This window comes from Hyla sarda, chromosome 5 (assembly GCF_029499605.1).
Source record: "Hyla sarda isolate aHylSar1 chromosome 5, aHylSar1.hap1, whole genome shotgun sequence".
Classification (NCBI taxonomy): domain Eukaryota; kingdom Metazoa; phylum Chordata; class Amphibia; order Anura; family Hylidae; genus Hyla; species Hyla sarda.
This window is the reverse complement of record NC_079193.1, coordinates 172,595,937-172,612,105: the sequence shown is the minus strand read 5'-3', so window position 1 is coordinate 172,612,105 and position 16,169 is coordinate 172,595,937. Positions and strand designations below refer to the sequence as shown.

At 44.2% G+C, this 16,169-nt stretch overlaps 1 protein-coding gene across 1 annotated transcript in view; it reads right to left on the bottom strand.

Annotated features, from left to right (window-relative positions):
• Positions 1 to 8,524: 8,524 nt before the first annotated feature.
• ZNF830 (zinc finger protein 830) overlaps positions 8,525 to 16,169 on the bottom strand; it is a 42,586-nt gene continuing 34,941 nt past the window's right edge. The window contains exons 7-10 of the mRNA XM_056520762.1: positions 13,577 to 13,640; positions 11,598 to 11,678; positions 10,945 to 11,021; positions 8,525 to 9,983 (exon numbers count right to left, since the gene is read on the bottom strand). Coding sequence (XP_056376737.1) covers positions 9,806 to 9,983; positions 10,945 to 11,021; positions 11,598 to 11,678; positions 13,577 to 13,640 — 400 coding nt within the window. The 3' untranslated portion in view covers positions 8,525 to 9,805. The remainder of the gene's footprint in view (positions 9,984 to 10,944; positions 11,022 to 11,597; positions 11,679 to 13,576; positions 13,641 to 16,169) is intronic.

Sequence of the window (16,169 nt, the reverse complement as noted above, 5' to 3'; positions counted from 1 at the left end):
CCAAAACACAATCATACATAAGTCATAAAATACAATGCAATATCAATAATAGTGTCGGGTGTCCACCTGCAAGAAAAATACGAATAAATGGTGTGTCCACCTGAAATAAAAACGTCCACCTAAAAGGTGATAGTGTCCACTCAAATACAGAAAGATCCGCCTGTGGATCAGGGTGTCAAGATGCACAGTTCCATAAGATGGCAATAGAAAATGTGAACATAGGCAATTCCCACTAGTTTCCTCAATTGCACTCGCTACTTAGATGGATAAGAACAAGTCTGTAATGGAAAGTACTAACGACCTGTTTTGGCACAATCTGCCACTGACCGCTCCACGCCGGGGCTGCGGGTCCTTCACCGGAGCTCTAACCAGCAGTAGTAGATGTCGCCAAAAGCCGTGCGCCTGCCGGCGTCTCAGATGTTCCTTGTGGCTGTACCCTGGTGAGCTTCCGGTATCGGCGGTCAGCTGATTGCCGGTCAGCTGACCGAAGCTGGCCGTTCCATCAGATGGAAATGACTTGCAATTAGCGATGGTGGTCTCCAATGCAACGGACCTTAGTAGTGGGAAAATGTTGCTTTGTTATTGTTCAGGACTCTGATGAGGCCGGTGAGAGAGGTGATTAACCCTTTGCATCCAACGAAGGCATCCTGGAGCATCCTGGACGCACAGTGTGAACAACGGTCACACAAAACAGTAACTGCAGCAGTCTTCTTTTTCACCAAATGCGTTTTGGGGTATTGGGAATAGAATCAGAACCCCTTCCTCAGTGGTGTACAAGTGAAAGTCTGACTTGGTGTTCATTTTATACCCTACTCAGTCAATCAGGTTCAGAATTACATAAAAAATCCCAAAAAACTGGCATGGATCCAAAGGCAGGAGGGAATATCATGAGATTATTCCTAGACAGACAGGTCTTTGGAGGTGTGTGAACACCTTCATCAAACATCTCAAATATTGAGTGGACCTCACATTAATGTTGTATAGACTATATGTCATTTATCCAGTGAATATTGTAGAAATAAAACAAACAAAAAAATATAATATAATTTAAATATAATTAAAAAAAAATGCAAAAAATTAAAAATAAAGAAAAAATCTAAATAATAAAAATAGAAATAAACTAAAATGAAATCAAATAAAAAATAAAGGATATACATATAATGGAAAATGTACATTGGAGAATATGAAAATATGTATAAAGAGGTGGGAGAAGAGGGTGGTGATCGTGCTGGGGGGCGGCCACGGGAATGAAACAACGGGGCCGTACCCCCAGAACAAGACCACCCTCTACAGAAAGCCAAAAATTTCCAAACTTGCATTTAGTCCCCTCGGTTCTAAACTCTTGAATTCATAGATCTTTTGTGTCTCCACCTTGGACATCTTCACCATAAAGCTACCACCTCGCCAGTCCTTCCTAACCACCTGGATGCCTACAAAACTATGGTTGGTGGGGTCTTTATTATGTATTTTCGTGAAATGAAATGATAATGCGTGTTTTAAATTTCCCTTCTTTATGTTGTTGATGTGTTCATATATTATAACCTTAAGGGGACGTTTCGTCCTTCCTATGTACTGTTTATTGCAGGTGCACTGTAATATATAGATAACACCCATAGTGTTGCATGTGATAAGATCATATATTTTCCATGAAAAATAATTACTTGTAGATTTAACCTCCAATACCTTTCTTGGTCCCTTTATGATATTGCAATTGGTACAGGAACCACATCTGAAGAAAACCTTTGAGGTTAGCCATGAATCGGAGTTTGAATTTGTATGTGTTTTTTTAATTGTAGGTGCCACAGCAATCCCCAGATTGGGGGCCTTAGTGCAAACTACTTTAGGCTTGACTGGAAGATAACTTTATCCTGTTTGATGAGGTGCCAATGTCTATTAAAAATTTGTTCTATCTGTTTGAAGTATTTATTAAAGGGTAATATTATATTAGCATGTGATTCTACCTGCAGTTTAGGGTTTTAATTAGATTTGAAAAAGGTAGTCCTATCTAAACTATTAACTTTGCTTAAAGATTGTTGTATTTGTTTTAAGGGGTAATTCTTGTCTGTGATTTGTGAAGTTAGTTTTATTGCTTCCTTTTGAAACTGCGCTTCAGTGGTACAGTTGTGCTTTAGCCTTCGAAATTGTCCGGTTGGTGACGTTTAATAACCATCGTGGTAGATGGCAACTTTCGAATCTGATGAAGCTATTTCGTTCTGTAGATTTTATGAATGCTTTACAATGTAGACTGTCTTGTACCGGAAAGATTTCGATGTCATGGAATTCTATTTTCTCCTGGCTAATAGTTGATGTGGAGCGGTCAGTGGCAGATTGTGCCAAAACAGGTCATTAGTACTTTCCGTTACAGACTTGTTCTTATCCATCTAAGTAGCGAGTGGAATTGAGGAAACTAGTAGGAATTGCCTATGTTCACATTTTCCATTGCCATCTTATGGAACTGTGCATCTTGACACCCTGAGATTGAGTGATAGAATCTTACCCTTCACAGGCGGATCTTTCTGTATTTGAGTGGACACTATCACCTTTTAGGTGGACGTTTTTATTTCAGGTGGACACACCATTTATTTGTATTTTTCTTGCAGGGGGACACCCCATACTATTATTGATATTGCATTGTATTTTCTGACTTATGTATGATTGTGTTTTATATCATTTAATAACACAAGGGCCCTGCGTAAAATATTTTAATATTTTAGGAAAGAAAGAAATTTCCTCTTTTATATCTTGCATACAGTAACCCCCCGACATATGATCAAATCGACATACGATGGCCTCTCAGAGGCCATCGCATGTTGATGTCAGCATCGACATATGATGCTTTTATATGACGAGGCCATCGCATTAACTGCTATTCGACAGCACAAAATGCTTAAGCTGCTGTCAGATAGCAGTTTAAGCATCCCGGACAGGTTCACTTACCTAGCCCCGGCTCCACTTCGCGATCCTTCGGCGTTTTCTGCATCTTCTCCGGGCGGGAGCTGTGTCCCCCAATGGATCCTCCAAGAAAGAGATTTTACGGTAAGTAAACAAAAATCTCCTTTTCTCTATCAGCTCCATTGGGGGACACAGACCGTGGGATGTACCAAAGCCGTCGCTTGGGTGGGAAGATAAGCAGTCATGCAGACAGCCGATCCACTGCCGCCTGCAACACTTTACGACCCAGACTAGCATCAGCCGATGCGAAGGTATGAACTCGGTAGAACCTCGAGAAACTGTGCAAAGATGACCAGGTAGCCGCCTTGCAAATCTGCAAGGCCGAGGCTCTATTCTGGAGAGCCCAGGATGCCCCAACAGAACGGGTAGAATGAGCCACAACCCTGAAAGGAGGAATCTTCCCCTTACGGCGATAGGCTTCCAAAACGGCGGACCAAATCCACAGAGAAATGGTGGCCTTGGAAGCAGGTTGTCCCTAACGACGACCTTCCGTAAGGACGAAAAAGGAATCACACTGACGAAATGAAGACGTGATGGAGAGATGAGACCGAACAGCCCGAACTACATCCAGCTTGTGTAGTAAGCGCTCCTTAGGATGAGAAGGAGCAGGACAAAAAGACGGGAGGACGATGTCCTCATTGAGATGAAAGGCCGAAACCACCTTAGGCAAAAGAAGGATCTGGCCGGAAAACCACCTTGTCCTGGTGGATCACCAGAAATGGAGAACGGCAGGAGAGAGCTGCCAATTCAGACACCCTCCAGATGGAGGTGATAGCAACAAGAAACGCCACTTTCCAAGAAAGGAGGCGGAGAGACACCTCTCTAAGGGGCTCAAAGGTTTCACCCTGGAGGGCACTCAGAACCAAATTCTAGTCCCAAGGGGGAGAGGGTGATCGATAAGGAGGAACAGCATGTGCCACTCCTTGAAGGAAGGTCCGGACATGAGAATTAGAAGCCAGGGGCCGCTGGAAAAGAATAGCAAGGGCCGAAACCTGACCTTTAAGGGAACTGAGAGACAACCCCAGTTCCAAACCCGACTGCAAAAAAGGAGAGAAGACGGGGAACCGAGAAGGTAACAGGGGATAAGTCCTGAGCTTCACACCAACGTAAATAAGACCGCCAAGTACGGTGGTAAATTCTTGCGGAGGAGGGCTTACGAGCCCTGAGCATGGTGTGACTGACTTGGGAAGAGAACCCACGGGACCTCAAAACCGCGGTCTCAACCGCCACGCCGTCAAATGCAGCGACTGTAAATTGGGGTGGCAAAGAGGACCCTGAGAGAGCAGGTCCGGACGGAGTGGAAGGCGCAGTGGAGCGTCGTCCAGGAGCCTGACTACGTCGGCGTACCACTACCTTCGGGGCCAATCTGGAGCTACCAGAATGGCGGGAACGTCCTCTGTTTTGAGCTTCCTCAGAACCCTGGGAAGGAGCGAAAGGGGAGGGAACAGATAGGGTAGAGCAAACCCCACCCAAGGAATCACTAGGGCGTCCACGGCCAGAGCCTGAGGGTCCCGGGACTTGGACACAAAAGGAAGGATCTTCCGATTGTGCCGGAACGCGAAGAGGTCCACGTTCGGAATGCCCCAGAGGTCACAGAGTTGCGCGAAGACCTCTGGATGTAGAGACAACTCAACGGGGTCAGGTGAGGACCGACTGAGGAAGTCCGCTTCCCAGTTGAGCACTCCCGGAATGTGAATCGACGAAATGGCCAGAACCTTGCTTTCCGCCCAGGTGAGAATCTTGGTCACCTCGGCCATGGCTGCCGAGTTGCGAGTGCCACATTGTCGATTTATGTACGCCATGGCGTTGTCCACCTGGAAGGGACTGAAGACGGGACTCCCAATGAAGAAGACAAAGAAGAATCGCCCGTAATTCCAATATGTTTATCGGAAGAAGGGTCTCCCCGGGGAGACCAGAGTCCCTGAACCGTCCAATCCCTGAACACGCTGCCCCAGCCCGACAGGCTGGCATCCGTTGTAACTACCCGCCAGTGAAGGGGAAGAAATGACCGCCCTTGGAGAAGAAGGGGGGAGCGGAGCCACCAGAGCAGAGACTGATGGACCCTGCGAGGGAGAACAATCTGACGATCGAGGGACAAAGGAGACTTGTCCCATCGAGAGAGAATCCCCATTTGAAGGGGGCGGTAATGAAATTGGGCAAAGGGTACAGCCTCCATAGTTGCCACCCCCGATAGAAGCGCCAGACGTTTGTCCGGCGGGAGGCAAATTCGGGCAGAGGCCGTGTCGAAGCGAAGTCCCAAGAAGGTTAGAGACTGGGTAGGACAGAGGACTGACTTGTCCCGGTTGACCAACCACCGGAAGCGATCCAGAGTGTGGAAAGTGACGTCCACATTCTCCAGAGTCTGGGCTCTGGTTGGAGCCTTGATGAGAAGGTCGTCCAGATAGGGTATCACCGAGACTCCCCTCGACCGTAACAGGCCCATCACTGGTGCAAGGATCTTGGTAAAGACCCGAGGAGCCGTGGCCAGACCAAAGGGGAGGGCTATGAATTGAAAATGCCCCTCCGGAACCACAAAAGTGGAGGTACCGATGATGGCCTGGAAATATTGGCGCATGGAGGTAGGCATCGTTGATGTCCACCGATGAAAGAAACTCCCCTTGTTCCAGGGACGCCACCACCGAATGGAGAGATTCCATTCGGAAGTTGCGGATAAGGAGATGACGGTTGAGACGCTTGAGGTCTAAGATTGGTCGCACAGAACCGTACTTCTTGGGAACTACAAAAAGATTGGAATAGAAACCCTGAAACCGTTCCCCTGGAGGAACGGGAACGATAAACCCCCTGGAGAAGCAGAGACTGGAGAGCCTCTCGAAATTGCTTCGCCAGAGAAGGAGACCAGGGGGCCCGGGATCGAAACAAGCGATCCCTCGGAAGGCAGGCGAATTCGATTTGGTAACCGTTGACCCAAGAGTCCTGAATGTGTGAGGTCCAGATGTCTCGAAAAAGTAAGAGACGACCTCCCACCCGAGAAAAAAACGCGGGTGGGGGCCTCACTTCATGCAGAAGTGGGTTTGCGGTTGCCTGATTTGGGCGCAAAACCGGTTGGAGTCAGACTTCCAAGACGGGCGCGCCCAGAACGAAAGAGCCTTCTTGTCCCGCGAAGGCGCCTGCCCGGACCCTTTGCTGGAGCCAAAGGTCCGAAAGGACTGAAAGGAAAAGAACTTCCTTTGGGAAGTAGGGCGAGCCTTATTTTGAGGCAACAAGGAACTCTTACCTCCCGTCGCCTCAGAGATAATCTCATCAAGGCGCTTGCCAAAAAGACGGCCACCCGTAAAAGGAAGCTCAGTGAGAAACCTTTTGGAAGCGGCATCCGCATTCCAAGCTTTAAGCCACATAGAGCGGCGGAGAGCCGCTAGGTGACCCACAGCAAAGGCAGAACAACGGACTGACTGCGTGGAAGCTGCGCACAGGAAGTCCCCAGCTTGAGAGCATTGGAGAGCCAGAGCAGATAGATCCTCTGGGGGGGATCCCGCTAAGATATCCTGATGGAGCTGTTGGCACCACTCCGACAGGGCCTAGGACACCCATGTCGATGCGAAGATGGGAAGAAGAGAAGAGCCAGCTGCTTCATAGGCAAACTTTGCTAAGGATTCTACCTTCTTGTCCGTGGAATCCTTGAAGGCAGCGGCATCTGCCAGAGGCAGTGTAGTCGCCTTAGAGATCCAGGAGATTGGTGGATCCACTGAGGGAGGGGAAACCACCTTAGTGACAAAGTCCTTGTCAAATGGATAACGTTCTTGAATCGTCTTAATTTCCGGGAACCTCTCGTCTGGATGTTTCCATGCAGATTCCAGAATGTCGTCAAAGTCAGTGTGAGAGCTGAACCTTTGAGGTGCTGGCTTAGCACAATGAAAGGATACTCCTGGAGTGACATCCGAAGATCCTGGGTCCTCTTAAGTGAAATGTGTCTCTTATGGCTGTCACCAATGAGTTCACCGTTTCAACTGAATCCGAGCAGTCCTCTGAGTCAGATACCGTCTCGGAAGCCTCGGAAACCATGTCCACCTCCTTCAGACACTAAGCTTAAACTCATTAGCTCAGGGCCTGAAGGCGGGTATATCCTGCTGGGAGGAGCCGACTTTTTTTTTTATTACCATAGTGTCACACCTCCTAGAGACAGCAGCATACACCCACGGTCTGTGTCCCCCAATTGAGCCGATAGAGAAAGTTCAATTTTAACCTCATCGGTCCACAGAACTTGTTTCCAAAATGCATTAGGCTTGTCTATATGTTCATTTGCAAAGTTCAAACGCTGATTTTTGTGGTGAGGACATAGAAGAGGTTTTCTTCTGATGACTCTTCAATGAAGACCATATTTTTACAAGTATCTCTTTAGAGTGGAATAGTGTACCAGAACTCCAGTGTCTGCAAGATCTTTCTGGAGGGATTGTGCAGTCAAACGTGGGTTTTTAATTGTTTTTCTCACAATCCTGCGAGGTGTTCTGTCTGATATTTTTCTTGGTCTTCCAGATCTTGCTTTAACTTTCACTGTTCCTGATGACAGCCATTTCTTAATTACATTACAAACAGAGGATATTGACATCTGAAAACCTTTTGCTATCTTCTTATAGCCTTCTCCAGCTTTGTGAGCGTCAACTATTTTCAGTTTCAGATTTTTAGACAACTACTTAGAAGAACCCATGGTGCTGATTGTTGGGACAAGGTCAGATGAGTCTGGGCATTTAAAACCTTTAAGATTGACATCACCTGGTCTTCCCAGATGATGATTGAGAACAATCCATGACACTGGCAGGTCTCAGCTTTGCAAAGGGGCAGTGAATGCTTTAAATTCTGCAGAGTGCCCGAACTTTGCAGACGCCATTTTTTTTGTTTTCTGTTATTTTGAAAGTGTAAATGATGGAAATAAAATCCAACTTTTGTTGACATTTTATAAGAATGTCTAATCTGTAATTTGATGCCTTTTGGAGATTTTTCCATCTTTCCTTGGCTTCTTTATGCACATTAAAGGGGTATTCCAGGAAAAAACTTTTTTTTTTTTATATATCAACTGGCTCAGGAAAGTTAAACAGATTTGTAAATTACTTCTATAAAAAAAACCTTAATCCTTCCAATAGTTATTAGCTTCTGAAGTTTTCTGTCTAACTGCTCAATGATGATGTCACGTCCCGGGAGCTGTGCATGATGGGAAAATATCCCCATAGGAGCTACACAGCTCCTGGAACGTGAGTCATCAGAAAGCAGTTAGACAGAAAACAGCAACTCAACTTCAGAAGCTAATAACTATTGGAAGGATTAAGATTTTTTAATAGAAGTAATTTACAAATCTGTTTAACTTTCCGGAGCCAGTTGATATATAAAAAAAAGTTTTGGCCTGGAATACCCCTTTAATACAAATTTTTACCTGGGGTGCCCAAACTTTTGATTCCCACTGTATGTGCATTGTCCTTATGGGGTTAAGCTTTAGAAAAATAGTTATTAGTAAATATACTCTAAATATTATTGTGTTCCTCCAACTCTTTTAGCACCATGATCAAATTAAAATACTGCAGAATAAAAGAAAAAAAATTAAACAAGTCAAGAATTTTTTTTGCAATGGTCAAATATACAAACAAAATAATTTTATGAAGGAACGTCTACATTGTTAACACATACATATATTTAAGCATTTCAATTAATAATAACTGTACAAAACGTGCACAAAATATTTTAGAAAGTTGTGGATTTTAAAAATTGCAAAAGAGCAGGACAAAAAAATGAAAAGGGCCCTGGAAGGAACAAAAGATGTTGTGTTAACAAGTTTTATGATTTTAACATAGGTCTTCTATATATATTGAAAAAAAAAAAATCCCCCCAAAAAATATATAGAATCCTCGAACAACAAAAGCAGGAGCAGCTTTCATAGTAATCTGAGGGTATTTCAGTGGAACTTTGGACTTTTACCCACAAGTACAAGTTATCTGCCATCCTGAGGATAGGGAATAACTATCTGGATTGGGGTCCGACTGCTAAGGCCCGGTCTCCAGAGGAACGCAGTTTCTCCTGAGAACAGTGGAGCGGTTACACCAATGCCCTATACATGCTGTATGGCAGCTGCCATAGATAGCCGACCGCTATGCTTGGCTATCTTTAGCAGTTGCCATAGTGACTAAGACGGCTGCTCTGTTCTCAAAGGAGACTCTATTCCCGTTTTACTGGTTCGGGAAACGCAGAGGATCCTGAGGACAGGGGACAACTTGTATTTGCCAGCAAACCCCTTTAAAGCGTCACTGTCATTTTTTGACAGTGTCCACACAGGTCAAAAGTTTAGATTGCAATCGCAAGTTATAACCCTGTGTAGTCCATGGCAACATTTTTCACTCCCCAGCCGACTGTTCCTTTTGACTCATTCAGTGCATTAGGCCATGTTCACTCAGCAGGATTTCTGAGCAGAATTCCGCGGAAATAGTCTGCTTGGAAATTTTGCTGCAGCAGAATCCCATTGTTTTTAATGGCTTTCTGCGTGCACATGCACACAACGGAATGTTCATTGTGCGGATTCCATTCTGAAATGCATTGCAGTGTATGAAAATGGTGCATTTCTGAGTGGTCCTAGTGACAGTGGAACATGCAAAATGTGTTTTGCAATCAGACTTTCTGCACATTTTCCGCCATGTGAACATAGCCATAGAGTCTATAGTGAATGAGCCATGAACTTTACCCCTCATGGGGCTGTAACTCGCAATGTGTCTCATTACTCAGTGCAATCTAAACTTAAGACATGTCTGTACAACATGTCAAAAGTTTTTCCTAAAGACAACATTGCTTCAACAAAAGAAAAAAAAAAACGAAAGATGCATAGAACCGTCAGTAAAGCACAAGATTTAATTTTTGCTTAAAGGAAAACCCCCTTTTCACGCCAGCTCTGAGTAAGCATAGTTGCCAGAATATCATCATCACTTTCAATATCATCTTCCTCATCTTTGCTGGACTTTCTTTTTACAGACTCCTTTAGCGTATCATGTAGAACGTCCTTACGGTTTCGCAAATGTTCAATTCGACGGTAGCATTCACTAAAAAGCATAACAAATGTGTAAATAATATAAACAATACATTTGGTGCAATTAAACAGTTTTTTATGCATTTGCAATAGTAATCAATTGATTTCATTGGTCCATGTGGCTGCATTAAAGAATCTCTCTAAAATGCTGTTAAAGTGTACCTATATTTTCACACACAAAATTATGTAACATGCCCTAAGTTGCCAGCAATGTGACCAGGTCAATCTTATAAATTTTTTTTTTTTACTCATATATACCTTTTTACTCTTCATAAAACGATAAATGCCCTTCAACGAAATTTGCTTACTTCCAGGATAAAGCAGGTTTAGTTGGTGTGTCTCCGCAAGTGTGAGTTCTGCAAGCACTTTATGCCTGTTTCCTATCCATCCATATGGCTTAAAGGGGTACTCCACCCATATACATCTTATCCCCTATCCAAAGCTGCAGCACCCCAAACATCCGCTTTGCTCCGTGCCGGATGACTGGCGATGCGGGTCGGAGGCTCGTTCCTGACGTCATGTCCATGACCCCTCAATGCAAGTCTATGGGAGGGGGTGTGACGGCTGTCATGCCCCGTCCCATAGACTTGCATTGAGGGGGCGTGGCTGTGATGTCACGAGTGGGGCGTGGCCTTGACGGCACAAGTCTCCGGCGCTGCACCCGACGCTCTAAACGAATGCTGGGTGCCGCAGGGAGATCGCGGGGGTCCCCTGTGGTGAGACCCCCTGCGATCAGACATCTTATCCCCGTCCTTTGGATAGGGTATAAGATGTCTAGGGACCTCTTTAAGGCTTTGTGTCTGTGTCAGGTGTGAGAATACAGACACAGCCTATCTGCACTTATCTTCTCCACAGGCTCTCTTCAGCTATTGAAGTATGTTCACATTTAGCATATACATTGTGGATTTTATGCAGTGCTTTTTTTTGTCTTTACTGTAAACATACTCTAATGTCGGACTTTATAACACACTTACATTTGTTCATCAATTTCCTCAATCTGACGATCCAATCGACCTTCCTCATCCTCTTCAGCCACAATTGCTTCAGAAACCTTGACAAAATTTTTTTTTTAAAGTAATTCATTAGAAGCCATGACATACAATAGGTATAGTAGGCTAAAAAGATATACACTTGTGTATATAGGTATAGTAGGCTAAAAAAAAAAAAAAAATACTCTTGTATAAAATATATTTGCACTCTTACAGTTCCAAGCCTGTACATTGCATTTTATTGACATGCTACAAACACTAGTGAACTAGGTGAGAGACTAAAGGTTAAATATGAGTTGAGCAAAATTAGACAGGCAAGGAGTGGATAAATAAAAAGTGATTTAATAAAAAACAAAAAGAGGAGGAATATGTGGATAAGACTAGGATTGCATCTGCATTGCAGGCTCTGTTCTGGGCAGGTAGGCAGGTCCAATGCACAACGTATACCAGTGTAGCCTGACAGACCCTACTGACCGGCCACATTGATTCATTTTGTTGGATTTTAATGGGACCAAAAATAAATAGCGTTGACTATAGTTTTTTTTGTCCAGTTATTTGATCAGATTCTGCGACAGATATGAACCTAGCCTAAATTGTACTCCCAGTACAGAGCAGATCAGTAGATAAATAGTACTTACAGTATTGACTTGACGCATTGCCTTCTGAAATTCTTCCCACTCCTTATCCAAGTGGTCTTTAGGGGCATCGACTTTCCTCACCTTAAAAAGAACATAATTATAAACTAGAGAGGAGCTATTGGGGGATATTTATGATTGAATTTAAAGCATTTTTTTTTTTGCTTACATTGGGTGCGTGAAATGCGAATAAGCACTTTTTTGTGACTTTTGTCCATATGCAGAAAAAAGCCTTATCAAAGGCAATTTGGGATTTCACTTTGCAGTGGTAATGAATTCATCAAGTGGGAACGTGGTTAAAAAAAGAAGGTCGCAAACCCCTCAAACTCACTGCAAATCTACTCCAGCCCAGACCTGGCTTACCAAAGGAGCCTTTAGAAATCACTTTGGAAAGCAAAAGTCGTACATGTGAGCGACTTTTCTGTGACATTATGGCACCATAATGCAACAGTTCAATGCAAGTGTGATGGTTTTGCCTATGAGGGTCAAATTTAACCAGCCCTAAAGACGTTGTGATAAATTTTGTACACGTAACCATTCACAAAAGGTAAAAATATATATATATTTCAAGTGATAACATTTGCAGTTCTGAAAAACCAAAGAGGTTCACTACCTAAAAATTCTTTTAGTTTAATATTTTCTATGCTGTCTCCTATGTGACTCATGCCAGTACCAAAGAAAATAGAAAAAGGAAAAATTACAGCTCACTAAATCTAAGCCGACAGCTTCCATTAGACTTCTTCCATGGTGCACCGGTGAACACACAGTCGTACTGTGGTCGCAATCAGCAATGAGATCCAAGCTTCAGTGGAGGAGGGAATCCAGCACTTGATTCAGATTCTTATAAAAACATGGACTACAGAAAAAGCAATAAATTAAACCGACGCGTTTCAATAAGCCTTCATCAAAGTATGACAAATGTTACCCCCGACTCTGAATATGCACATCTTAGAAATAAGGTTCCCCTTCCTCAATGCAGAATCAATGGATTCCCTTCCACACAGGAGTTTTGTTCTCATTGCTCATGCCAGTACCACCTGGTGGTTTAGTTGTCAAGATCTATTCCAACTTCGAGAACAGTGGAAGATTTCAACAATGGCCGCATTCAGTTAACAGAAGGAGGATTTACCTCCGAAAAACGTTATTGTCATTTTATTGTTCTGCCATTTATGGAAAAAACGGATTTGCTTTCACTTGAAGATCCATGTCCATTAGAGGATACTCTAATCTAGAACTGCAGCATCATTAAAGGTGTACTCCACTGGCCAGCATTCGGAACTAAATGTTCCGAATGCTGTTTTCACGCTGCAGGGGTTGCACAGCCATGCCCCTCATGACGGGCCACGATGCCCCCTCCCATAGACTTGCATTGAGGGGGTGTGGTTGTGACATCACAAGGGGAATGGCCAATCCCCGCAGCACGAAAACAGCGTTTGGAACATTTCGTTCCAAACGGTGGCCAGTGGAGTATCCCTTTAAGAGTGTTTCTTTTAACATATACACATTGCTACAATGACAGTATGACATGGACTGGCATATAAGGCTCTTATGTTCTGTATTAATATATTAATGCCACGGTTATTGCAACAACAAACAATTGTATGATACATCACAATATTTTTGGATTAGATCTAAAGCACAATATTATTCACTTTATAATTATCATTAATTCTTTGTCCAATACGGCAAAACTACTTCAGCTTTACAGCACTTCCTTTCCTAAGATCTCACTTAGATGAAAGTGTACTGCAGCAATATACAGTACACCACATAACACATGGCAGGCTTACGTGCACACTCCTAGGGCCTCCTCCATCAGGAAAGATATGGCTCGTGACAGACTCCATATGCTGTGTATGTGATGAATGCTACCAGGGGAGCTGGTACAGATTAAAATGAAATGAACCATTTTTGTTCTAAATGTGTTAATGATCCTATCTTGGCACTGGAGAGGACACTGTAAGAGGAGAATGAACACTTGCCTTTGCATCAACTTCTGGGTCATCAAAGAATCCCTCAGGTAAGGCTTCTGCTGTATTCTCTTTCCTGCCAGGCAAAGACAAAGTAGTCAGCCAGGAACTGAAAGCCAAACACCACTAGTCTTAATGTATTTTACGTGGTGTGTTTTTTTTTTTCTTTTTTGAGAATCTCTACAATCAAGTTGACAAAAATATAATGTGTTCTCACTTACAAATCACTCATAAACAACTGTATAATAAAGCCAGGTGTGATCCTTGCCTTAGGTTGAATTTACATCATCATGATAATACATGCAGTTTTGGATGCAATTAATTTTTTAGCCAATGTCGTGAATGGATTATAAATAATTATTTAAAGAAAAGGCCCCATTAGCTGTCTAATTACATAAAGTGCAATATTTGTGACAACAACTTTAGTCAGATTTCCATCCATTGTTTTTCTTTTATTCACTACAAACACATTTAGTCAGATGAAAATAAGGAGATTTTTTGTACTCACCGTAAAATCTCTTTCTCGTAGTCTTCATTGGGGACAACGATACTGAAGGGTATATGCTCTTGCCACAAGGAGGCGCTGACCCTAGGAAAAAAAGTCAGCTCCACCCTGGCAGGCTATACCCACCTACTGTAAGTGAGGTAACCAGTTTTGTCACAAAGCAGTAGGAGAAGCCAAGAAATATGTCGGAAGGACCGAGGGAAAAGAATCACGGATAAAGAACCAGACATCTGTAACCGTAGCCATGGAAAAAAAGTGCAGGTGCAATGAGGCGCTCTCCTTGGGGTGGCTGTTCGGCCGTTGGATGGATAAATCAGACCAGGATTAGGGGTATAATAAAATACTGTTTTATTAGAAAATAAAAACAGGGTTATCGGACAACGTGATTCAAAGGGCGGGACACCCTCTTCATCAGGATAAAGAACCAGAAAAGATCATCCGGACAAAAAAAATGAAGATATGGGTGGATGCGGTGTCCCCCAATGAAGACTGACTATGAGAAAGAGATTTTAAGGTGAGTACAAAAAGTATCCTTTTCTCGATCGCTCTTCATTGGGGGACACCGATGGGACGTACCAAAACTGTCCTCTAGGGTGGAAAAAAACAACCACCAGAGAAAGGGAATCAGTCCAGAGACCAAAACCACTCATCTGTAAGGCCTGCGGACGAGACCCCAGGCCAGAGATAACTGAAGCCCAGAAACTGAGCTCCCGGAAGATCCCCTATCCATGGAGATGGACTAGGACGCTAAAGGAAGGGACCTTTGCAGAGACTAAACCTACGGTCCATATAGAGAGACAAGAAAAAGTCGACAAGGAAGCCAGCTGGGCCAAAACTATCCCGGAAGGAAGTAGGTAATCAACCCCAAGGATCACAGAACCAGACAGAGGGCTAGCCCGGCTGGGAAACAAAAACTGGAAAAGGGCACAAGAGAACCCCATCCAGAATCGAAAGATTGAAGAGAACATGGCAGAAAGACACCAGGGAGAGCAGCGTACACCTGAGCAGAAGGCGAGCACAAAAGAAAACCACTGGAAAAAAGAAAGACGTAAACCGGGTCAAGAGAGGCCTGGTGCATAAAATCGATGACCTGAAAATCTGGAGACCCAAAACCCCTGTCCCAGGGGCCCAACGCGAGCACCCGGAAGGCAAAATTAGCTTGACTGGTGTGATCCGGCTTACTGGAATGCCTGCCATCTTGGGAGTACATGGAACCTGAAGGAGGAGACGGAAAGTAATTACAGCCAAAAAAGGAACAGAACACCCTGAAAAGGGGCATCTTGGAACACTGGAATGACAGATATGGGAACTGGAGGTTGCTGCGTTTCCTGGAAGAATTACACCTGAAGGGTAAGTAAACCCAACGGCCGTGAAACGCTTCGGGAGACAAACTTCCGTGTTAAGACAAGAAGAAGTGTGGTACAGAAAGACCGTCCCACAAAAGGCATCACGAAGTCTGGGCAGGATCGCTACACATGCCAGAGACCTCAACCATCACTACGGCCCAAAGAACCAGGAGGGCCGACCTAAACAAAGGAAGGCACGGAACAGCACAAGGAGACTAACCAGAGTTGGACCCCAGCAGATCAGAGCACTCCAAAGCAACATCCCGTTAGGACGGGAACGGAGGGAAAAAACAAAAAAGGGAACCCAGCAGGGACTTGCAGGTTCTGGGCACAGGCAGGTCCCTCTAGAAGACTGTGGTGTCAGTGTAGCACAACCGACACTGTCAAAAGAAGGATGAACAGAGGGAGGAGAAGAGCAATGGCAGGACCCAAACAACAGACGTGGCTAGACTGGCTGTCACTGAGCCATACATGATTGCGTAAACTCCCCCAATAGAGGAGAGCACCAAGGCTGTATGAGCAGCAGTAGATAACCAAAAAACAGGAAGAGAGCCAGGCTGCAATAGTGGGCAGTAAGCACAGACAGCGAAAAGCTCTTGTGAATGCTCCAAGCGAAAAACAAGGGTCCAGACAGATTCCCCACCTATATAGTGGGAAGAGAGAGATGGCTTCATCTTGGCAGAAGATAGCACTCAGTGAAATAGTCCCCCTAGTGGAGGGGAAAACAAGGGGTGGTCGAGAGGAAACTCAGGCA